The 25777-nt window shown below is 41.2% G+C and overlaps 1 protein-coding gene across 2 annotated transcripts in view; it reads left to right on the top strand.

The window, feature by feature from the left end:
- PTPN11 (protein tyrosine phosphatase non-receptor type 11) overlaps window positions 1-25777 on the top strand; it is an 82062-nt gene that overhangs the window by 20743 nt on the left and 35542 nt on the right. For both annotated transcript variants that reach the window (XM_073881101.1, XM_073881100.1), the window contains 5 exons: window positions 1128-1250; window positions 8304-8498; window positions 10502-10694; window positions 15545-15661; window positions 16335-16448. In XM_073881101.1, coding sequence (XP_073737202.1) covers window positions 1128-1250; window positions 8304-8498; window positions 10502-10694; window positions 15545-15661; window positions 16335-16448 — 742 coding nt within the window. The remainder of the gene's footprint in view (window positions 1-1127; window positions 1251-8303; window positions 8499-10501; window positions 10695-15544; window positions 15662-16334; window positions 16449-25777) is intronic.

The following is a 25777-nucleotide window of genomic DNA, read 5'->3' as shown; positions in this document are numbered from 1 at the left end:
AGGGAGAGGGAGAAGCAGGCTTCCCGCTAAGCAGGGAGCCCGATGCGGGGCTCGATCCCAGGACCCCGGGATCATGACCTGAGCCGAAGATAGACGCTTAACGACTGAGCCACCCAGACGCCCCTCCTCTGATGATTCTTGCCTGAACTATTAATGTGATGGTCACCAAATGGTGATTTTTCTAATTCTGTTCTTCCTCCTCTACTGATTATATATCATTCTTTGTGATTCTACTGCAAAGAGCTTTCCCTTTGTCCCCATGTATTTTTTTTTTAAGATCTTATTTGTTAATTTGAGAGAGAGAGTGGGAGCACGAACAGGGGGAGCAGCAGAGTGGGAGGGAGAAGCAGGCTCCCCGCTGAGGAGGGGACTGTGGCATATAGTAAGGTATTCCAAGCTCATCTTACTTTTAGTGCACCAGACCTGGAATCAGTTTTTTCTTCAAGGAACCCAGGTCCTTTTGTTGGAGAATGGTATTTAGAAACCATGATAACGGTGCTGGTTATGCTGATGGCTACTGGGGTGTTATTGCTTCCAGGCCCTTTTAGAAGAGAGAGCTAGGAAGATACGTATGTATATGCCTGCACAAATGCACCCAGACATACCCAGAACCATACATCTGTATTTCTATAGCTACCTCTATATGTTAAAAACTAGAGTTTACATTACCGCCAATTCTAATCTGGTTTATTCTGGTTTTCTTCAGTTCTGGTTGTATCCCCTCTCCAATAGTGAGAACCCTGGCTCTCATTATCCTTACTATGTTTATGTATTCACTAGTTTCTTTCTTTACTTGTTTAATTCTACTCCATGTGTTCAATCTTCTGACCATATCGACTATCTTTCTGGGCTTTGGGCTCAGCTTCATACCCATACCCCCAGCCCCAGTCCCGCTGACCATGCCCCCGGCCCCACCGGTGGTGCTGGCAGGATCGCAGGCTCCTACCAAGAGGAAGTCAAGGAGAGGGCAGTGACCCGGGAGAAGAGGGGGAAGGGGAAGAGAAGGTGCTATTTTGTATTTTTATTAGCTGCTCTACTTACAGGAGTTTTAGCTGTGATGGTGTGGAAAGTAGTACTGATGGAGAATGTTGGTTTTCATCACTCTCTCCATTTTTCTCTCACTCAAGATGGTTTCACCCAAACATCACTGGCGTGGAGGCAGAAAACCTGCTGTTGACGCGAGGAGTTGATGGCAGTTTTTTGGCGAGGCCCAGTAAAAGCAACCCTGGAGACTTCACCCTTTCCGTCAGGTAAGTTGGAAGAAAAAGAGAGCCCTGCAAGGGTTTTTCAGGTGGGAAATATTGAACCCCCCCGCCCCCCAGGACAGCTTGCCACCCTCATTGAGAGTTTGAAGGCCTGGCCCATGGGTCGGATGTGACTCAAGCCTGCTTGTAGGGCTCAGGCGTGGCCTCCTGAGAGTGGGCATGTGGGAATGTGGCAGAAGGGGCGTCATGATGGGCATTTCTTCTCCCCTGAGAGACCCCTGAGGGTGAGGTGGACAGAGTGTTGCAGGTCCTTAGGCCACGCACTGCCTGATCCTGGTTCCACTCATCCTGAACCTGGTTGCCTGCATTTTTCCTTTCGATTTCTTTCTTTTTTAGATTTTATTTATTTATTTATTTATTTGAGAGAGCGAGAATGAGAGAGAGAGCATGAGACGGGGGAGGGTCAGAGGGAGAAGCAGACTCCCTGCTGAGCGGGGAGCCCGATGCGGGACTCGATCCCGGGACTCCAGGATCATGACCTGAGCCGAAGGCAGTCGCTTAACCAACTGAGCCACCCAGGCGCCCTTCCTTTTGATTTCTTAATGGGGGAAATGCTTTTTAAGAGTTTCTTCAGATCACTTTTCTTTTTCAAGAAATGAACATCACTGAGGAAGCTGTGGTCCCGTTTGTCCCCCTGCCCAGTCCCATTCCCCCCTCCCTCTTTCCCCAGAGGAAACCATTATCCAGAGGTTGGCATATATCCTTCCTGAATGTGTTTTTATACTTGTACTGTCTTGGTACTATTGTGAACAATATAAAGTTGGGTTGTGTGTTTTTAGAATTCACATGCATGGTCTTATATCTATTATTCTGCAACTTCCTTTTTAAAGTTTTTGAATTCTCTGCTGGCACATATAGATCTAATTATTCCTTTTAATGGCCAACATAATTTACTTACTTCCTTATTTAAAAACAGTAATAATAAAAGCAAATGCATAAAGCAGTAGAGTTATAGCTCCTGGAATAATCTAGAGTAAAGGGAATAAGTACATAAGAGAAGGTTAGTTTCTAGAAAAATTGTCACACTTGCTCAAAGAGACATGTAACAGGATGTTGGTCATACTGTTCAAAAAAATTTAAAACAAACTAAAGCAACTCTGTGTCCCATAATAGAGGGTTGGATAAACTGTGGTAGGTTTATTTAGGATCCCTTTGGGACTTGGGAAATCTCTTTTTGGCTTAGATTAGTTTTTTGAGGAGCCCCTGTCCTTAGCTTTTACTTGTGGTTTTTGGTTTTGTTTTGTTTTTAGATTTTATTTATTTGAGAGAGAGAGAGTGCATGCATGAGAGAGCATGAGCAGGGGGAGGGGTAGTGGGAGAGGGAGAAGCAGACTCCCCACTGAGCAGGGAGCCTGACGCGGGGCTCGATCCCAGGACCCTGGGAACATGACCTGAGCCGAAAGCAGATGGTTAACTGACTGAGCCACCCAGGCGCCCTTTTGTGTTTTAATACAAGGGATGGGTCTTTCAGTCCTAAGGACTTATCTCAGCACAGGCTTCTAACTTAAAGTTGTGTGGTATTTGAGCTGTAAGAGTGGATGGAGAGTGTATAGTAATGATGCTGCCGCTCACAACGATAGCAAGCATGACTGAGGACGTGATGTATGTACCAGGCCATTGCACCGAGCACTCCACACATATCATTGTATTTAGTTTTCCCAACAACTTAGGATTAGGTTCCACAATTATCTTCATTTTCCAGGTGAGTAAGTTGAAGCACAGAGGTTAAGTTACTTAGCTGGCCTCACAGCTAGTCAGTGGCAGGACCAGGACTAGAGAATTGGTGGGATTTTTTTCCTGTTTTCCTCAACTTTTTATTTTTTACTTATATATTTATTTTTAAAGATTTATTTATTTGACAGAGAGAGACCCAGCAAGAGAGGGAACACAAGCAAGGGGAGTGGGAGAGGGAGAAGCAGGCTTCCCACGGAGCAGGGAGCCTGACGTGGGGCTCGATCCCAGCACCCTGGGACCACGACCTGAGCCGAAGGCAGACGCTCAACGACTGAGCCACCCAGGCGCCCCCCCCAACTTTTTATTTTGAAACATTTCTGACCTGTTGAAAAGTTGAAAGATGAATAGAGTGAATACCCACATTCTCTTCACCTACCAGCGTTTTGTCATGTTTGCCCTTTCTGAGTATGTTTGTGTATATACTTTTTTTGCCCCTGAACTTTTTGAAAATAAATTGCAGGTAATCAGGATATTTATTTTTACCTTTATTTTATTTAAACTTTTTTTTAGAGATTTTATTTTTAAGTAATCTCTACACCCAATGTGAAGCTTGAACTCATAACCCCGAGATCCAGAGTTGTATGCTCTACTGACTAAGCCAGCCAGGCGCCCCTATTTTTACCTTTAAATACATCAGTGTGTATGTCGGATAAACAAGGGCATTCTCCTGTATAACTACAGTATCATTATTATAGGTAAATTTTAACCTTGCTTTAATAATATTGTCTAATCTATAATATATCATCTGTATTCAGATTTCCCTTATTATTTCGGTAATGGTTTTTGAAGCAGTTGAGTCTCCCCCCCATCCCTGCCCCTTCCCCCAGACTAGATTCAGGAGGATCTCATCAAAGATCATTCATTGCATTTAATTTTTATGTCTCTAGTCTCTCTCTCTCTCCTGACCTTTTCTTTTCATCCCTTTTGGGCAGTCAGGCCAGTCACTTCTTAGGCTGTCCTCCAATCTCAATTCGCTGATTGTTTCCTCATTTTTACATTCAGATGAAACATTTTTGGCAAGCACACTCCAGAGGTGATGCTGGATGCACCCCATTGTTTCACTGGAGGAAGCACAGAGTGTCTATTTGCCCCATCTTTTGGTGGTATTCGGTTTAATTGCTTGAATCAGGTGTTTGCCAGATTTTTTCATTATAAAGGCACCTTTTTCTTTTTGTAATTAGTAAGTGGTCTGATGGTTTGTATCTTCCCCAGTATTTTCTCATTTCATGTTTTTAGCATATGTTGATGAAGTTCGTCTGAATAAATCATTATATTGGCACCTGAAAAATTATTTTTCTAATTCTGTTCTTTTTTTTTTTTAAGATTTTATTTATTTATTTGAAAGAGAGAGCACAAGCAGGGGAGTGGGTCAGGTGGTGAGAGACAGAGGGAGAAGCAGACTCCCTGCTGAGCAAGGAGCCAATGTGGGGCTGGATCCTAGGACCCCAAGATTACAAGACCATGACCTGAGCCAAAGACAAATACTTAACCGACTGAGCCACCCTACCGCCCCAGCCTCATTATTATTTTTGATGTTCAAGTTGCCCCACATTTGGCCTGTGTGGTTCCTGTATCCTTTTGACATTTCTCCAGTGATCTTTGATTACATCCTTGCCTTCTGGTTCTGTGAGATGTTTCAGGCCATTTATATATATATTTTTTTCCCCAAGCCTGGAATCATTCTTTTCTCTCAAGAGCCTTGATTCTTTCAGTGGGGAATGGTGTTCAGAAACCAAGATTTAGAAGCAAGGTGTGTTTATTGCTTCTCAGCCCTCAGAGTAGACGGAGCTGGGAAATAAATATTTAAATATTTCAAACCAAGTGTTCTTTTTTTTTATTTTTAAAGATTATTTATTTATTTATTTATTTATTGAGAAGCAGGCTTCCCGCCGGGCAGAGAGCTCGATGCGGGGCTTGATCCCAGGACTCTGGAATCATGACCTGAGCCGAATGCAGATGCTTAACGACTGAGCCACCCAGGCACCCCTCAAACCAAGTGTTCTTACTGATAGTTCAAGTTCAGTGCAACTTTCTCACCTTTTCCCTTTCCGTATTTGTACTTCCCTACTCCTGTGTGGAGAACCCTGCTTCCAGCAGCAGCAATATATGACCTCACTTGGCCAATTCTATAATACAAAAATAGTTCCAGAATTACTATACCATTGTCATTTCTAACTACGAACCTATTAAGTGAAGTTCATGATTATTTCAGAGTCTTTTTTGTTCTTAGAATATATCCCACTAAATTAAAAAAAAAAAAAAAAGTGTATCCCACTAAAGGCAAACAGTCAGTACTGCTCAAAAGGTACTGGAATTAGTTTTCTGTGTAGTTGTGAGCTAATTACAAAGAGAGATTGGTTTTTTTCTATTTGTTTCAATGTTTTTCAGGTATTCATCTTTTTCTGATCTTTGTTGATTTAATTGTAATTTTTGAATATGTGAAAATTTACAAGATTTAAAAACCAAACTGTATAAAAAGGTATTTTCTGAGAAATCCCATTCTTATATCTATGCCTTGCACCATTTCCATCCATCACTGTAGGTAATCATTTCCCTTAATTTCTAGTTTATCCTTCGGTTTCTTTTTACACTTACAAAGTAGAATACTAACTATCTTTCTTTATAGTTTACTCTTGTCACTTAGAGAAATCTTTTAATCTTTCTCATCTTTGTAGTCAACTGAATAGCATATAAATTTATATAATTTCCCTATAGATGGGAATTTAGTTTTTTTTTAATGTTTAACAGTGATAGATAAAGCTGCAGTAAATGTGATCACATTTTGCCTATGTTCTGTGCTTTTGAAAAGCTGTCTTCAGGGTGAATTTCTTGAGTGAGGTGATTGGGGCAGACAGTAAATGCAGAGATAGCATTGTTTTTTCAAATTCTTCTCCATAGTGATTGTGCCATTTTGCACTCCCTCCAGTCATATACGAGGGGCCCGTTTTTCCACAGCTTCACCATTTGAGTGTGGTCAAGCTTTTCCTGTTCATCAGCTTGATAGGTGAGAAATGGTATCTCTGTGAATTTTAATTTTTATTTCTCTCAAGATTGAAGTTGAACATCCTTTAATGTGTTTAAAGGCCATTTGTATATCTTTTTTGTGAACTTAGAACCACTGCTTTTGACAGCTGTCCAACACTGCCAAGTTTCACTTTTTCTGTTTCTTCGTATGTGATATAGCCGCTGTTAGAAATGTGCACGTGCCTCTGTGCGTGCGTGTGTGCATGTGTATATGATGTGTTTATCGTTCTGGTTCTGTGCAGACAATCTAACCTTTTTATTATGTGCTCATGCTTAAAATTCGATCATTATGTTACCTTATATTCAGCTCATCAAGGAACATCCCCCTCCCTCTCTTCCCCCACCTCCTCCCGCTCTCCCTTTTTAATTTTGAGGAAAAAAATACAGAAAAATACATAAAATCATGTACAATCACCCATGTTGTATTTACTGCCAGTCATTTTTTTCCTTTAAAATAGAATATAAAATAAAACAAAATTTCCCTTTCCTCACCACCCCTGATCCTGTTCTTCCTTTTGTCCCATTGGCAGCTACTCTCGTGAGTTTGTTGTACTTCTAATTCATTAAGTGATACGATAAGTAACATTACGTGGAAAAATATCTGTATGTGTATGTATGTCTATATCTTGAATAATATATAGTATTACTTGTGTGTGTGCTTAAATTTTCATGAATGGTACATGCTGAGCATATCATTCTACATTGTGTTTCTTTCATGCGCTATTATGTTTTTGAGATCCATCTGTGTGGCTGTATATTAATGTAGTTCATACCTGAAATATCTTTCTTTGTGTTATGGCATTAAGTAAAGGCTAGAAATGGGAAACTCAGGCGTTAAAGTAGAGTCAGATATAGTTGACTGAAGGTCAAGGTGACCTGAAGGACCCTTTTTACCCATTGGAAAATGTCACCAAAAATTAGAAGCAGGTATTGTCAGAAACATGGGACAGTTTTTCTTATTTTCTTTAGTTCCCATATTCTTTTTTCTTGGTAGAAATGTGTTTATATTTTCCAGAGGCTTCATCAGTAATGCTACAGGGGTGGACTAAAAGTTCATATAGGTCAATGGTTATCATTTTGGAAGTGCCTGGCCACTTGTGGGGGTGTTACCCCCGCCAAGGTTATAATGAGTATCCTTGTGATATATTCATTTGTTCAGAAAACTGAATGGAATCACAGGCTGCCTGGGCTAACTAAAATACCAAGTTATAGAAACTTTTGGTGAATGTTATGTTGACTCAGTGGGATAGCATTTTAGCCATCTTATGCTGGAAACTGTCAGTTGTCTGTGTTTTTAAAGTGATTATTTAAGGTGCGATTATATACAGTATCTTATGTGTACAGTGACATGAATTTTGGCAAATGTATGTATTTATGTAACCAACACCGTAGTCAAAATATTTTCATCACCCTAGAAGATTCTTTTGTGCCCCTTTCTAATCTCCTTCCTTCTAAGTAGCTACCACTATTCTCATTTCTACCCCTATAGACTAAATTTGCTTATTCTACAACTTCATTGACAAATGAAGTCATACAGTATATATTCATTTGTGTCTGTCTTCTTTCTCTCTCTCTCTCTTTTAAAGATTTTATTTTTAAGTAGTCTGTACACCCAACGTGGGCCTCGAACTCACAACCCCAAAACCAAGAATCACACTCTCTCCCGACTGAGCCAGCCAGGCACCCCTGGCCTCTTTCTCTTTAACATAATATTTTTGCGGTTCATCAATGTAGTTGTATGTATCAGTGTTTTGTTTTTTTTTTAATTGCTGTGTAGTGTTCTAGGGTATGGGTATGTAACTATTTATTTATCCATTTTGGTGATAAATGTTTGAGTTTCCAGTATTTTTCTATTCCAAATAAAACTGCAATGAATATTCTTATACAAGTCCTAGGGTAGCTATACAGTTTCATTGGGGGGGACAAAACACTTATGGATGGATTTACTGGATTAGAAGATAGAGTGATGTTTAACTTTAATATATGTGTCTCTATTAATTACTGATGAGAAGAATTATTGTCACTTAATATATGTAATTTGATAGGTCAGACTTCCAAAATAGAAGGTGTGGAAGGGAAAGGAGCCAAGAAACAAAGCCCTTTGTGTTGAAATGGTTGACCGTGTGGTTTTCACTCACTGCGTTTGTTACAGGAGAAGTGCAAACTGGCCTCTTGGGTGTGTTTCAAGGTTTAGGTGAAATCTGATATTGAATATGACATCCATTTTTACTAGTATAGCTCTTTATTAGTTTTTGTTTTCCCCCTAATGGACTCTTTTAGAAGAAATGGCGCTGTCACCCACATCAAGATTCAGAACACTGGTGATTACTATGACTTGTACGGAGGGGAGAAGTTTGCCACTTTGGCTGAGTTGGTCCAGTATTACATGGAACATCACGGGCAATTAAAAGAGAAGAATGGAGATGTTATTGAGCTTAAATATCCTCTGAACTGTGCAGATCCTACCTCTGAAAGGTCAGTGACTGTGGGGCATGTGTCCCATGCTGTAGGTCTTCTACGAATGGATTATGGGGCTTTGGCTTTACCTGTTTCCCAGGCTGTAATCTTTATACTAAACGTCAGTTTTACTGAAACCAGAATCATAGGATCAGATGATTTGAAGAGTGCCCCTTTCTTGTAAAAGCTTCGATTGGTGTTCCTTACACTTAATTTCGCAGAGGTCTCAGGCAATTTCTTTATATACTTGGTACATGCGGTAGTTTTAAGATTATTGAACTTGAGCTGATAATCTCTGAGAGTTAGGAGAAGAAAACAAATACTAATGGAGGCACCCATTCAGCAGCAGGTCCCGGAGTAGCTTCCCACCAGCTATTCAGCAAGGCCACCAACAGATGTCAGTTTAAGCTCAGAAGCTGAAAAGCAGAGAGTGCGGAGGGTCAGATTTTTCACCAGTTCTCTTATGTTGTATCCACAAATGTGGAGAATGACCTTGCTTAGAGGGAATTAAATTATTTCAGAGATCTTCTTCCCCTTGTGTTGGAACTGATGAAATCCAGGACTTGACTTATTTTTATTGATTTTATTGGTTTTCTACGTTCCCAGTCTCCTTTCTGACTCAGTACAAATTCCAGGTCTCTTAATTAGGTTTGTATATTTTATATCTTCAGATAGGTTTCTTCAACTTGCACCTTTATGTCAATGCTGTTACAGGTGGATCATTTGTTTCTCCAGTTACCACTGTAGCTTCAAGCAAAAGGCTGTTAGGCAACTCAGTTTATTTCTAAATTTTACTCTGTTCAGTTGAGGGTGGATGAAAAATAACTCAAAGTATGTTCCTCTAGCAATGAGCCTTTAGCGCTATCTGCCACAACAGTGCTTGCTTTCTTACCAAGATCCTGAGGGGAAAAGCCACATTAGTAATATAACTGTGTTAAGATTTTTTTAAAGGTTTATTTATTTATTTATTTAATTTCTTACCCCCGCTTCCCCCGCGTGGGGCTAGAACTCATGACCGTGAGCTTCTGACCAAGCCAGGCAGGTGCCCCATTAACAATGTTTTTTATAGTATCTTAGAGTAATGTTGTCTCAGAGTCTGTCCTCTTATGACCTGCATCAGGACTCTGGAGTGCTGGGTAAAAGTGCAGATTACTGGGCTCCTTTCAAACTTAGTGTATTGCTATCTCTGGTTGGGAGGCATGGGAATTCACATTTTTAGCAAAATCCCTCACCCTTCCTCTAGATGTTATATGCTTTAGAGCTTGAAATGATAACCCAGTATACAGTCCAAAGATATTGACAGCAAACTTGGAGGCTGTTGAAGTATTGGTTGGAAATATTAAGAAATTTGGAATGCTTAAATTAATTTATAGTTTCCTTTTTTATGTAGTATTCACATCCCAAAGCAAGGGAAACATTCATATGATTTTTTGTCTCTACCATGACTTTCTGTTTTAATTTCTCTTTTTTTTTTTTTTTAAGTTTTTTTTTATTTACTTGAGAGCATGAGTGGGGATGGGAGGGGTGGGGGAGTGGGGAGGGGCAGAAGCAGACTCCTCCCCACTGAGCAGGGAGCCCAGCGTGGGGCTTGATCCCAGGACACCCAGATCATGACCCAAGCTGAAGGCAGATGCTTCACCCACTGAGCCACCCAGGCACCACTATTTTAATTTCTTTAAACGGCTGTGATTAAGTAGTTGGTCCTTTTGGTGTAGGTCATGGAGAAAAGACAAAGTGCATTTTTAAAAGATGGGAGATACAAAAGAAAATAGGAAAGATTGAGGGCATTTGTTTACAAATGACTGTGGGCTCATTTAAAAAGTTTAATGCTTATTCTTAACATCTTTCTCATTTTTCCTGCCTGCTTGGGATGCAAATTGTCTCATGTGGAATTGGCCAGTTTCTTGGAGGAATGGGTCTGTTTCTTAATAGTGTTTGGGAGAGCTGGCTATGGTAGTTTTGTGGAAGAATACTGTGAACCCGTGGCAGAACTCAAATGATTTTCATTTAAACAAATTTAGGTGGTTTCATGGACACCTCTCTGGGAAAGAAGCAGAGAAATTACTAACTGAGAAAGGAAAACACGGTAGCTTTCTGGTACGAGAGAGCCAGAGCCACCCCGGAGATTTTGTTCTGTCTGTCCGAACTGGTGACGACAAAGGGGAGAGCAATGATGGCAAGTCTAAAGTGACCCACGTCATGATCCGCTGTCAGGTAAAGTCCCATTTGAACTACCGGTCCGGCAAAATGTCATCTTCGGGTGATTCTTCTGCTGGAGGAAGACGGACATCACTTCCAAAGTCAGATTTTTCTTTGCTCAGTCACAGGCTTTTATGTTTTTAGAATATTATTTATTACAATGGTTTCATCATTTCAGAACTTTATTAAATTATTTCTTTCCAGTCTATTGCTGGCAGATTAAGTCATGCCTCAGCACATCACCTTTTGCCCTGGAGCACCTGATCTGTTTTTGCTAGAGTCGGCCTCAGTCTCCCTGTTTCTGAAGTGATGGCCTCAGCTCCTCCTTAGGATTGTCACAGTCTGGCCTGTGCCTGCATTTGCCTTCATATTAGAGTTCCTGCGTCAAGGCTAGGAGAATTGAACTCACTCTTTCTTTCTTTCTGCCTTCCTTCCTTCCTTCCTTCCTTCCTTCCTTCCTTCCTTCCTTCCTTCCTTCCTTTATTTCTTGGATTTTATTTTTAAGTAATCTTTACACATAACATGGGGCTCAAACTTACAACCCTGAGGTGAAGAATCACGTGCTCCCTCAGCTGAACCAACCAGGTGCCCCTGAACTCACTATTTCTTGTTTTTATTTTTATTTTTATTTATTTATTTTTAAAGATTTTATTTATGTATTTGACAGAGAGAGACACAGTGATAGAGGGAACACAAGCAGGGGGAGTGGGAGAGGGAGAAGCAGGCCTCCTGACGAGCAGGGATCCTGATGTGGGGCTCGATCCCAGGACCCTGGGATCATGACCTGAGCCGAAGGCAGACGCTTAACGACTGAGCCACCCAGGCGCCCCTATTTCTTGTTTTTAATGTGGTGACAGGACTAAGGAGATTGATTCTTGGTCAACTATGTCAAACTTTCCTAAAAAGAAACTGTCTATTCACGTATTTCTTCAGTTTTTAAATTAAATATATATTAAAAGACCCCAGCTTTATTGAGGTACGATTCACAGACCATACAGTTCACCTTTTTAAAGTGGACAGGTTTTTGGTATATGCACATATTATGCAACTAACGACACTAATTCCAGAACATTTTCAGCACCCCAAAAAGAAACCCTCTGTCCATTACCAGTCGCTCCCCATTATTTCCCCTCCCTCCAGCTCTCGGCATCCACTAATCTACTTTTTGTTTTTATGGATTTGCCAGTTTTGGATGTTTCATATAGATAGAATCATATAATCTGTGGCTTTTGCGTCTAGTTTCTTTTACTTTGCATAATGTCTTCAAGGTTTATCCATATTGTGGTGTGTGTCAACAAACTATTGTCAAATATTCCATTGTATGGCTAGAGTACATTTTGTTATCCATTAAAAAATTTGTGGGCATTTTGGCTATTATGAATAATGCTGCTATGAACATTTGTGTACAGATTTTTGTGATACTTTCTGGTGAGATAGCATCCTCATATTTTCTTTTAATTTATAAAGTACAGTTTCCTTTAGTTCTTTGAACATATTTATACTAGCTGATTTCAAGTCTTTATCTGGGCTTTCTCAAGGACAGTTTCTTTTTTTTAAATTTATTTTTATTTTTTATTGTTATGTTAATCACCATACATTACATCATTAGTTTTTGATGTAGTGTTCCATGATTCATTGTTTGTGCATAACACCCGGTGCTCCACGCAGAACGTGCCCTCTTTAGTACCCATCACCAGGCTAACCCATCCCCCCACCCCCCTCCCCTCTAGAACCCTCAGTTTGTTTTTCAGAGTCCATCGTCTCTCATGGTTCGTCTCAAGGACAGTTTCTATTGAGTGCTTTTCCCCCCTATGTTTGGTCCATACTTTCCTGTTTCTGTGCATGTTTCCTAATTTTTTTGTTGGAGACTAGACATTTTAAATAATATGATGTGATTCTGGAAATCAGATGCCATCTTTTCTAGGGTTGTTGCTACTTTTTATTGTTGCTGTAGTTATTACATTGCTCTATGTTTGGTGACTTTCCTTTATTCTTTGCCATGTGTAGCCACAAGTCTTTGCTTGGTTAGCTTAGTGGTCAGTTAATGATTGGACAGGGATTTCCTTAAATGCCGTGAACCATTAAGTCTCCCAACTTTTGCCAAGGGGGCTGTGTGTGTGTGTGTGTGTGTGTGTGTGTGTGTGTGTGTGTTAGGGCACGGTTTCAGGGCTCTGGCAGATTACAACTTTGCCTTAGCCTTCACTTTCTGTTTGTGCAGAACTTCAAGGTCAGCTAGAGGTGAAGATTAGGTTTTTCTTGGGTCCTCCCCGGACTTTACACAGCCCTGCACATACACAAAGCCTTCTAGCTTCTCAAGAATATGTTAGTTTTTTTTTAACTTTTAATTTAAATAACCAGCTAGTTAACATATAGTGTAATATTAGTTTCACGTGTACAATATTGTGATTCGACTTGTCTATATAAAAACCAGTGCTCATCACAACAAGTGCACTCCTTTATCCATGTCACCTATTTTCCCCATCCTACCACCTGCCTCCTCTCTGATAACCGTTAGTTTGTTCTATAATTAAGAGTCTGTTTCTTGGTTTGTCGCTCTATGTTAGAGGTTTTCCAAGCCTTCTGTGGACATTGCCTAGATTTTCCTTTTTTCATTTTGGTCAGTCTCTTATTTGCCTTAACTGGTATTGCTGCTGCAGGCTGCTGTGATATTAAGCAGTTGCTGCTGATTGTTTTGGGCAGATCCCCTGAAGACAGGGCTGAGTGAGCTCTAAGTCAGGTCAAATAAACATAAGTTCTGAAAACAGGACTTTTCCAGGGAGCTGCTAAATAGGTCAAATATAGGTATATCTCAGAGATATTATGGGTTCAATTCCAGACCACTGCAGTAGAATGAATACTGCAGTAAAGCAAGTCAAATTAATTTTTTTTGTTTCCCAGTGCATATAAAAGTTATGTTTATGCTGTACTACACTGTAGTTTATTAAGTGTGCAAGCATTATGTCTGAAAAACAATAGATGATACACTTTTTTTTTTTTGGACAACATACCTTAAATAAAAAATACTTTATTGCTAAAAAGTACAAACCATCATCTGAGCTTTCAGTGAGTCATAATACTGATCACAGTATATATATTACATATATATATTATTAGTATATATGTATTATTATACAAATATAATAATAATAATTAAAAAGTTTGAAATACTGAAAGAATTACCAAAATGTGACACAGGGACACAAAGTGAACAAATACTGTTGGGAAAATGGCTGCCAATAGACTTGCTTGATGCAGGGTTGCCACAAACCTTTAATTTGTTAAAAATATTTATCTGCCAAGTTCAGGAAAGCAAAGTGCAATAAAACAAGGTTTGCCCACAGGGATTATTCTCTGGGGATAGGTCTCTCGAGAGCTCCCAAATTCATTCTGTGCCCTCTAGGTGTGCTAGGTTGCTGGCTTTCACAGCTACCGTGGTTATGAGGCTGTTTGTTTTCAAGGCTACAGAAGAGCTAGAGAGAGATACTTGGGAATATAGGGCAAGTTAAAATGCCACGGTTTGCTGCTTACCAAGATTCAGTCATTTTTCTTGACTGAATGTTCCTTGGACTGTTGCAAGTTCTTGGTTAATTTCCAGAGTTCTGAAAAATTTGATGACAATTTTTACTAGTGTTTTTTTTTTTTTAAGAATTTTTTTTGTTTATTTGTCAGAGAGAGGGAGAGTGCGCGCTCACAAGCAGGGGGAGCAGCAGAGGGAGAGGCAGAGAGAGAAGCAGACTCCCTGCTGAGTGGGACCCGTCTCACACAGGACTCGATCCCAGGACCCTGGGATCATGACTTGAGCCAAAGGCAGATACTTAACCAAGTGAGCCACCCAGGCATCCCTAAAGCTTGTTTTTCTTTCTCCCCAGTTTAAGTGGGAAGTTTTTTTTCCCCAAATTAACTGACCGAGCCAACCCAGGCATAGCGTCTCTACTAGTGTTTTTGTTGCTTCTGTGAAAGAATGGATTTTCAGAGGTCCTTACTTTGTCATTCTGAAAGTGCTTCTTCCCCACCCTTCCATCACTGTTTTATTTTATTTTATTTTAAGATTTTATTTATTTATTTGACAGAGAGAGACACAGCGAAAGAGGGAACACACAAGCAGGGGAGTGGGAGAGGGAGAAGCAGGCTTCCCGCCGAGCAGGGAGCCCGATGTGGGGCTTGATCCCAGGACCCTGGGATCATGACCTGAGCTGAAGGCAGATGCTTAACCAACTGAGCCACCCAGGCACCCCTCTGTTTTATTTTTAAATAAAAGATTGTACCCAAATATCTTCATATATAATTTCTAGGGTATTGTATTTTCTTAATAATAATAACATCTTTTCCTGTCGTTTCCCTGAAATAGCCTATTTTGAACTTTTTGTCAGAAGAAATTTCCTGGCCTCTGTTTATAATTTCCCTTTTAAATTTTCATTAGAAGAGGAAAGTAGAGACATGTATGTTGGCCTTCAGTGCTGCCTACCCAGCCTTGGAGCTTGTTGTATTTCAGAGAGAAATTGTTACTTACCTTCTCTTCAGCAGCATGCTGTGTAGTTCCTTAGCCTATATGTGTAAGTAAATAGTAAAGAATACTGTTTTTCATTTCTTTAACTACGTAGTTAACTTATGAAGGGGACAATTTTTTGTTCCCTGGTTGCTGAGAGATACTTCCTTAGAGCTTCTCACACCTCACAGTCAGCTCTTTCACATCGGGCCAGCCTTTCGGGTTCATCGTCCTCGCTTCCTCTCCTTTCTGCTCCTACAGCTCTTTGATCTTAGGGGGAGAATCGGTCTCTGTACTTCAGTTGGGAAAAACAGTAATTTAGCATAAAGGTAATAAGCAGGATTTTTGTTTTTGTTTTTGTTTTGTTTTGTCTTAAAAGGAGCTGAAATACGATGTTGGTGGAGGAGAACGGTTTGACTCTTTGACAGATCTTGTGGAGCATTACAAGAAGAATCCCATGGTGGAAACATTGGGCACAGTACTACAACTCAAGCAGGTGAGCATATTGGAAAGCTAAAGCTCCATCTCCTTATAAAGTTTTAAAAAATCCTAATATAGAATATTCCAAATATAGAGTAGTAGAATAGTCTCAAGAACCTTCAAACACCCATTACCCAGCTTCAGTTGTGATCCGCTTACCAAGTCTTGTTTCATTGTTACTGTGCTCACTGCCCTTCTCCTGTGGTATTTGGAAACAAATTCCAGATATTGCATCATTTCCATGATTATCTCCATGTGTATGTCTAAAAGGCCTCACAGAGTTTTTAAAGCAAGCTTTTACCAAGTTTGCAATCTAGATCTACCTTTGGTTATCTTTGGGCTATTACGCTCACTCACTTTGGAGTTATTGCTATTTCAAAGTTTACCTAGTAGCAGATATTATATCATCTCTCTAAATAATGTTGTGGTCTATTTATAAAGAGAAATAGGTTTGAATTTATATTACCAGAGTAAAGTGTGTTTGGAGATTGAAGAAAGATATATTTCCTCACAAAATAGAAAAGAAAGTGAAACTGTATTTGAAAACTTTTATTGTGAATTACTGTGTCCTTTGAATTTCCTGTCCTTGCCTTACGAATTATCAATGTGGAACTTTTTTTTTTTTTTGCATTAACCCTTTTTTTTTGTAATACTTTCTTCATTTCACACCAACTGCTGAATTTGATTAGCCCCTCAACACAACACGTATCAATGCTGCTGAAATAGAAAGCCGGGTTCGAGAACTAAGCAAATTAGCTGAGACCACAGATAAAGTCAAACAAGGCTTTTGGGAAGAATTTGAGGTAAGTTATTAAAAAAATTTTTTACACGAGTTATTAAATCCTATTTTTAATGAGGGAAAAGTTGGCCCTGTATTTGGAATTGGATCTGAAAGACTCGAATCTGTGTTCTTTCTTAATTCAGCCATTGATTGACATGGAACAAGTTGCTGAGGGGGCTTCTTTGAAATAGAAGGGCATTGTGTTCTGGGATAAGGGAGTTGGCAGTTAATATTAAATGGATGAGCCAATAGCTCCATTTGCCTCTTTTGGTTTGGACTGCTGGCAAAAACCCAGAAAAACAAAAGGATCTAATTCCTTTGGAAGATTTCCAGCATTGGCTGGCTTCTTTAGAAAGAATCTATAGCCTTATTGCAGTGAATAAGTAAAAGTGAAATACCTCATGGCGGTTTTAATTTGGGAGTTGACATTTATAACTTTGGGAAGTTAAGTGAACTGATTTCTTTCCTGAAACCAACTTGGGTGGGAGAATGTCTCCAGAGGGAATGTGCTGTGTTTCTGTTTCACTCTGGTATGTCACTTACCAATTCGTATTGTAATGTTGTTCTCTCTCTTCTCATCCATTGGACTGAAAACTTCTTCAAAAACAAGGATTGAATCATACTTACCTTCATAGTTGCCCCTAGCACGTGGCACATTGCCTAGTACACAGTAGAAACTCCATAAATATTTGTTGAATGGGTATTTACATTTAGCTAATGTTTGTGTCATTTTATTATTACTATTCTGTTTATGGGAACGATAGATTATTCCATACTTTCTATAGGACTTTAGAATTCATAAATATTTGTGGGACGAATGAATGAATGGCCACATGAAGTCCTTAAAACCACAGTAGGTCAGATCAACTTGTTGAGAAAGACATTATTTCCACTTTATAGAGGAGAAAGCTGAGGCTTGGGGAGGTTAAGTAAACTGTCCAGCCTCTATACCACAAATACTGATTACACTGCAGCATTGAGGTTGGGTGCAGAATAGAGCAGTCATAGTCCTCGCTCCACATTGCTGAACAGGAACTTGAGCTCAGGTTTATTCGTTCATACCAGGCTTGGGGTTAATCACCGAGGACACGGTGGCGAACAAGATAAACAGGGTTTCTGTCTTTAAGGAGCTTCTAGTCGAGAGAGGGAAGACAGTGATAAAGGGTATCACCAAGAAAGTGATGCTCAACATAATGAGTCGGGATTTTTAAACCTCAAGCTCAGTACTCTTTTCATTCTGTTCCACCAGTGGAGAAAATAAAGGGCAGCATTTCTATTCATTTTAATTATATTCACTTTATTTCATTCATTTCATGTAGTCTTCATAAAGCCTCATGAGGTAGGATGGATAAGTACAGAAATTTTACAAACCTTACATTAAAATTTGGAGAACGTATTTAAAAAAAATTTTTTTTTAAAGATTTTATTTATTTGAGAGAGAGAGAATGAGCAATGGGAAGGAGCAGAGGGAGAGGGAGAAGCAGGCTCCCTGCTGAGCAGGGATCCTGATGCAGGACTCGATCCCACCACCCCGGGATCATGACCTTAGCTGAAGGCAGACTCTTAGCAAACACTTAACCAACTGAGCCACCCAGGTGCCCCACAGTACAGCCATTTGAAGAGTTCTGCTCATTGGCTTCTGACACAGGTGTCCCATCTGTGTACCCACTACCCCAGCCCTCGGGCATCGCGTTGCTGTCATTCTGGAAGGTTCCTTCCCAGGTATGCCTTCCCTGTCTCCACCCCTGTCGGGTAACCGCCGATGGCTTTCCTCCACTCAGCGTTAGTTCTCCTTCCTTTCAAATCGTGGTAAAATACAGAAAACAAAATTTCACATCTTTTCACATCACATTTCTAAGCATTCGGTTCAGGGGATTGAGTACATTTTCGGTGTCCAGCAGCTGTCGCCACCCTTCCCCTCCAGAACATTTCCATCGTCCCACACCGGAACTCCGTCCCCAGCGGCTCCCGGGCCCAGCGGCTCTGTCTCTGCGCGTCGAATCGCTGCAGGATGTCCTGAGAGTGGATCCTACAGGACTTGTCCTTTTGTGACTGGCCTCTTGGCAGATCATAACGCCCTCGGGGGTCACCCATGTCCTGGCGCGCCTGGGCTTCATTCCCTGAAGGTTAAAGAACAGCGCGTCGTGCGTCCGTGCGTCCGTGCCTCCGCACAGCTGGGTGGCGTCCACGGTCTGGACGCTGTGGGTCATGCTGCTGCGAGCCTGTGCGCATGCATTTCTGGTCCAGGCTGCGCTCCTGGGGGTTTCCTGGGGGTGGGGGGGTTGCTGCTGCCTCGGGAAGCTCGTATACATGGAGCCGCGCGTGCCCTTCTGTTTGGCCGCCTCTGCTCTACCTGCCGTCCGAGATGTTTGTCCAGGTTGCCATGTGTGCCCATAGTTTGTTCTGTTGGTTGCTGCCTGATCTTCCTCTGTGGATTCAGCACAGGGGCGGACTGTTCTTTTGCTGATGGACAGACGCTCAGGGCTCTTACGGGAGTCAGGAGAACCTATTGTTCAAAACTTTTTATTATGCAGAATTTCAAGTATATACAAAAGCAGAGAGAAGAGCATAATCATAACAATGTGTCTGTCACCGAGCATTAACAATTGTTGATATATGGCCAGTCGAACTTATTTATTTTTAAAAAGATTTTATTTATTTATTTGTCAGAGAGAGAGAGAGAGAGCGCGCATAAGCAGGGGGAGCGCAGGCAGAGGGAGAAGCAGACTCCCTGCTGAGCAGGGAGCCCGATGTGGGACTCGATCCCAGGATCCTGGGATCATGACCTGAGCTGAAGGCAGATGCTTAACCGACTGAGCCACCCAGGCGTCCCTGGCCAGTCTTTTTTAATTACTCCCCACTAATTCTCCCAGCCTTGGCTTATCTTTTTTTTTTTATTATTAAAGATTTTATTTATTCATTTTTAGAGAGAGAGCAAGCGAGAGCGGGGGGAGGGGCAAAGAGAGAGGGAGAGAGAATCTCAAGCAGATTCCTCACTGAGCGTGGAGCCCTACATGGGGTGGGACCCCACAACCCTGAGATCATGACCTGAGCCAAAACCAGGAGTCGGATGCTCCACTGACTGAGCCACCCAGGTGTCCCCAGCCTTGGCTTATCTTGAAGCAAATTCCGGGTGTTTTTTTCATCTATAACTATTTTGTTTCAAAAGATTTTAACCAGGGGCACTTGGGTGGCTCAGTCGTTAAACATCTGCCTTTGGTTTGGGTCATGATCCCAAGGTCCTGGATCGAGCCCTGCATCGGGCTCCCTGCTCCGTGGGAAGCCTGCTTCTCCCTCTCCCACTCCCCTTGCTTGTGTTCCCTCTCTCGCTGTGTCTCTGTCAAATAAATAAAATCTTTAAAAAAAAACAAAACAAAAGATATTAACCAGAATATCATTCTTATACCTAAAGCTATTAACAATAATTCCTTAACATTAATGGATGTCATTCACTGTTCACATTTTCCTGATTGCCATGTGTGCACGAGCACACACACACGCAGTTTGTGTGCATCGAGAAGTGCTTTTTCCTACTTGATTAAGAAAAAATTTTGAATGTAGTATATAAATAGATTTGTATAAAGAACCCCCATGCATCATTATCAACTTTGTCATTATTATTGTTTTATTCATAAGTACTTCAGTGTTTATGGAATTCTTAAATGAATCAAAATACTGTTCCACATCTAGAAAAAATAAGATCATCAAAGATCACTATATTTTGCTAGTTGTTTTATAATTTTAAAAAAATTTGTTGGATTATGATTCAGATAAGCTTCACACATCTCTCTCTTTTAAAAGTCTTCTGTCTCCTAATATTCTAGCTTGCTTCCATCCTTTCTTACCCCCTCCTTCTTCTCCCTCTCCCTCGTCTTGGTGTGTTCAGGCTGCTGTATAGCAAAATACTACAGCCTGGGTAGTTTATAAACAGAAATGTATTTCTCATGGTTCTGGAGGTCTGAGATCAGGGTGCCAGCATGGTCAGGTGAAGGCCCTCTTCTGGGTTGTGGACTTCTTGTATGCTCACATGGCAGAAGGGTTGAGGGAGCACTGTGGGGTCTGTCTGTCTCTCTTTTTTTTTTAGAGAAAGAGAGTGCATGTGCGCATGGGAGCAGGGAACGGGGGCACAGGGGAAGGGGCAGAGGGGGAGGAGAGAGAGAATCCTAAGCTTAATCCTATGACCCTGACATCATGACCTGAGCTGAATCAAGAGTTGGACGCTCAACTGACTGAGCCACCCAGGCGCCCCTGTGGGGTCTCTTTTATAAGGATACCCCACCTCTTAATATCGTCACCTTTGGGGGCAAGAATTTCATTCAACATGAATTCTGGGGGGGACACAAACATTCAGACCATAGCACCCTCTTTTTTGTTGATGTCGTTGTTGGAGAAAGCAGGTCCTTTGTCCTGAAAGTTCCTTATGGTCTAGATTTTGCTGGGTTGTGATTACTAAAAAGAGTTTAATATTTTTTTCCATTAAAGAGCAACAGAAACAACATCTCTTAGGGTAGATCCTTCAGAGATGGGTGATCTCATTCCTAAGCTTTAAACTCATTTCTAATAGTCTTCTCTGTGTGGTTGTAAACTCACCGGATATATAATTAGGTTATGGGTTTCATATTAGGTTTGGATTTTAGAAATTTTATTTATAATTATATGAAATGTTGCTTTTGATCCTAAAAAGTATATTCCGAGAAATCTCCCTTCTGCCCGGTCCTGTTTCTCCCTATATGTGTAGCCATTTTTTAAAAAGTTGTAGTTTATCGTTGCATTTTAAAGTATAAGCAAATATGTATATATTTCCATATCCCCTCTCTTTCGTAGATAAACAGCGTAACTTTACACATTTTTTCCAGCCTTGCTGTTGTCACTGTCCTGGAGATCACTCCACAGTATTATCTAGAGATGGTCTTCATTCAGTTTTACTGCGTATGCTCCATTATGTGGATGTACCATCGTTCCTTCAGCCTGTTGATGGGCATTTGGATAGTTTCAGTGTATCACAGAGAGTACAGTGAGGAGCCTTGTGCATGCATCTTTTCCTATTTTTGCTGACTGTTGTTAATAGTAACATTTTTAAATATTTCACTTTAAAAAACACAACGGTTGTTACTCATCTTTAGTTTTTATTATGTTATTGTACACGATTTTGGTTAGTATATTTAAAGTCTGAAAAATACCATTTTTAATTAAAATTGAAAGATGTCAAACCTTCTTAGTAAAGATAAGAAATAGCTATTTTATAATCTAGATCCATGTTCATCTTCTACTTTGTTTTAAAATGGTAGCCGAGGCAATCATTCATACACACCACTTTTTCTTTAGTGACTGTGAACTTTCAAAAAAATGACAGCAGTGAGGTGGGTGTCTGTCGTAGGGGTGGGTTTTTGAACACTAAGTTCACTTAGGCAGTGCTTAGGGAAACCAAGTCAGACCTTCCCAGAGAGCTTATGGCAGTAAGGGTGTTCTTCACGATCCTGTTGGTAGGGTCAAGATGTGAACTTAGAACAACCCATAGCCTGACTTTTCTGGCCTTGGAAAAAGAAGGTTGATTCTAAATGCTAACTTGATGGTTTCACTCTGTGACATTTCAAATTCAGGTCATCTTTTATACATCATTAACAACAAAGGCGAGGGGGATTGAGTTGGCTTTTGGGGGAAATGGAAAAAACAAGATCATGTCTTTTCTCCGTAGAGGTCAGTCTGATGTGATAAGTTGTCATTCACTAAATCACAGTTACTAACGTTAAATCTGATAACCAAAGCTAGATCTAAATAGCTGATGGTCTGCTTTCAGGATCTCTTAGGTACCTGCTTATCAAATCCAGTTAATTAAAAAAAATTGCCCTTTAAGGTTGGGGCCAAGGGAATATGGCTAAGAACAGAACCAAACCGTTATAGAAAAAATTAGATATGTGAAAGCAGAGACTCAGTATAATCTAAATCCTCTGAAACTGAAGTTTGATCCCAGCAGCAAGGCATTATTATTTTAGCGATCATACTTTAGTTGTTTCCTGGGAGGTGATAAATTTGGATCAGTTCCTTCTTACCACGTGTTCTGATGGTCTTTAAAAGTGAATCAGAGATCTAAGTTGCAGTGCCTTTCCTAACTTAACTCTGACAGCTGTGTTTTGTTTGTCTCTATGCCCGACTCTTGGTTATCTGTAGACTCTGTGTGTCCTTTCAGGTATGTTACCCCAGAAGACACTTACAAATTACTTCTGCGTTTGTCACATCTTAAATACAAAGTCTCTTGTGAAGCTCTTTGAGTCTTTTCTCCTTTGCTTCTAAAATAAATTCATGTTGTTGATCTTCTTCTAGGGTATGTTGTAGGGTGAAGACGTTGTGACCCCAAGTCTGATTTTTTTCTAGAGACTGCCCATTTTTGATCTGTGTAAACATCTTGTATCTCCTGCATGTCCCTGCTTATAAACATGAAGAGGTGGATAATAGTTCTAGATTTGTTGTAATGAAGTTCTGCTAAAATGAGATACTCACTACATAAATGAAAAGGCAGGTTATGATCTTAGGATTTTGTGCCTGCGATGTGCCTTACTTGAAACCTGAACTCAGCCCTTGTGCATCCTGGTGAGGTGCATATTGCATGGCTGCATTTATAGGGCATTTGTACTCTCTTCCAAGTATTATAATATTTACAGTGTAAGGTCATTGGCTTTCACTTGGAGAAAGATAGGAAGTCTGTGCAGGGTTCTGAGCATAGGAGGGATGTAATCACTCTGGCTACCACATGACACCCTCTGTAAGGGGTAGATAGAAGCGGGGAGACCAGCAAAGAGGCAAATCATAGTAATCCGAGCAGAGAAATGGCAGTGGTTTTGTTCAGGGTGGCAGCAGTGGGGGCGGTTGGGTTCTTGAGATATTTTGAAGGTAGAGTTGATGGATTGTGTGGTACGACAGAGCTGAGGCAAGGATATGGTGAAAGGTTTTGGCTTGAGCAATTGGTAGGATGGAGTCACAGTTTACTGAGATAGGGAGACTGGGAGGAACAGGTTTGGGGGCAGGTGGTCAACTTTATTTTGGACATGTTAAAGTTTGAACTGCCTGTTAGACATCTGATGGGAATGTGATTGTTCATAGGCTGTTAATGGGTGGGCTTGTACTAGAATATTCCTTTCTCACTTCACCTTACTAACAACTTTCCTCAGTTCCCAGCCTCAGAGTTATTTTCTTAGGGAAACCTTCCTGGATCCCTGTCCACATGCCTGGATTGGTTCTTATTACAGGTGCACCTAGTAGCCGCCCTTTCCTCGATAATCCTTGCTGTCCTTGGAGTTCATGGGCACTCTGTGTGGCATGCTTGTCTCTTGTACCGTGAATTCGCAGAAGCAGATGACTTACTCGGTCTGATGGAATAACAAGAGGTTTTGCTGAAATGAAACTGAGGCTGAACAGATAAAGAGATACATTTTGATCCTGCTATTTTAGGTCTGCCATGTGAATATCATCCCGAGAACCCAAAGCAATCTGTGGGCCCCACAAGGACAGGTAGTCCTGTCTTGTTTCCTGTAGCCCCCAGGAGAAACTATAGGAGAGCCTGGCACATGGTAGACACAAAGGATGTGTTTGTGTTGAGTATTGAATAGAATTTGTTTTCAGGAGAGAGAGAGGTATGGATTCAGACTCTGTATATTCAATAGGCAACAGCTTTCTGATGCTTAGAAAGTATGAAGGGATGTTCCAGGCTTTGCTTTGAGATGTTCCTCCTTATTCCCGTGCAGTTTTCATGTGGAGGCCCTGCTTGAGGATTGTGAATGCACATTTTAGTCTTTGAGACTACACACTTTCGTCTACACACTTGCCCAAGGGGATCTAATTCAGGGTGGCAGTAATGAATTTCGGAAAAATTTCAGTTTTGAACTTCCTGTTTCTGACTTAAAAAACAAAAAACAAAAAACCAAACAAACCCACAACACACACCCATACAAACCCCACACAACATCATAATAACTGGGGTTATTTTTTCCCAGCGCGGTAAAGCTTGTTTTCCTTAGTAATTTGATTTTTGTTCTTAAAGCCCATCCTCCTCCTGTTACGCAAGCCTCTCTCTCTGTCGTGGTCTGAAGCTGTTTTCAGTTTGCACGGGCATTACAGTCATTTCCCTGACAGCTACACAGATGTCCTGGATCCTTCCAGCAGCTCTGCCAACCGACATGTCTCCAGGAGGAGCTAATGCCTGTCTTCAAACCCACAGTCTGGTTTGATTTCTTTAAAGTGATTACATCCTGCTCAGGGGAGCTATAAAATCTACTTGGAGACGGTTAGTAAAACCTAACCGTCTTGGAAACAAGACTTTAACTGCACCCCAAAGCTGTGTCTAGAATAATCATTCTTGCTGGTGATCGCTAGCAGAAATCTTCCTTCCCCGTGGTGCCTGAACCCCACTGCACTGAACAACAGCCCCCAACCAGGGCTCCAGCTTTGTGCTGAAAAAATGTTCCAGGGCGGCAGGCCTGAGCTGGAACCAGGATTTTCCACGTAGGCCTGAGCTCCCAGTTAAGCAACTGGGAAGAGCTGCTGCCTTCCTGTGAGCAGAGCATTGCCGTAGTTAAGAGGTTTTATTCCTCAAGCTAAATGCTCCAAATGCTCTTTTGTTTCCTTTGGACTGTTTCTCTTTCAGCGTCTCTCTCTGTTCTGTTCTTTGCCCCTCCAGCATCAGGTTTTTCTCTTTCGAGTTGTTTCAGTTTGCTGGAGCCGCTTCACATCTTCCCAGAGAATAAGAGCGAAGGCGCTTTCTGGGACTTTATCATCTCTGCCTCAAGCTTCCCTTTTGCGCTTAAACGACCTTGCTTCTTTCTGCGTCCGCCGTTGTCCTGTCTTCTTCATCGAGGGGGCCAGTGCTGCGGCCTCCATTTCTTCTGAGCTCCTACCTGTTTCACCTTTGGATGTGACTTCTTCCAACATACTGAGAGAACACTGGTGGAAGACCCCACTGGCTTTCTTATTGTGACACAAATAGTCTTCGCTTTAGCCTCTCTTTCCCGGGTGCCGCTTTGGAGACCACTGTCCGCGTCCTCATTCCCACAGTTTTCTTTTCTTGGCTTCTCTGACCTGTGGCAGCACATGCACATGGTTTATGCCTTCTTCCCCTCCTTGTGCCTCTTGCTGTTCGCTGTGTTTTCTTCTTCTGACCGGCCAACTCTGGTGGTTCTCGAAGACACGGTCTGGGCCGTCTGTTCATCTTGCTTGAAATTCGCTCTTCATTGGGGAGCACATCCATTCTCAACCTATTCTGGTTACCCCTAAGTGTATCGTGCTTCTGAGCTCAGGTTTTGCCTTTTAAATTATGCCTTCCACGTTTCTTGGCTGTCCTGTCTTTTCAAAATAGGAGCC

Source organism: Callorhinus ursinus, unplaced genomic scaffold (genome assembly GCF_003265705.2).
Source record: "Callorhinus ursinus isolate GAN/ISIS: 27379988/994484 unplaced genomic scaffold, GSC_fseal_2.0 scaffold41, whole genome shotgun sequence".
NCBI lineage: Eukaryota > Metazoa > Chordata > Mammalia > Carnivora > Otariidae > Callorhinus > Callorhinus ursinus.
This window is presented reverse-complemented; position numbering and strand designations above follow the sequence as displayed.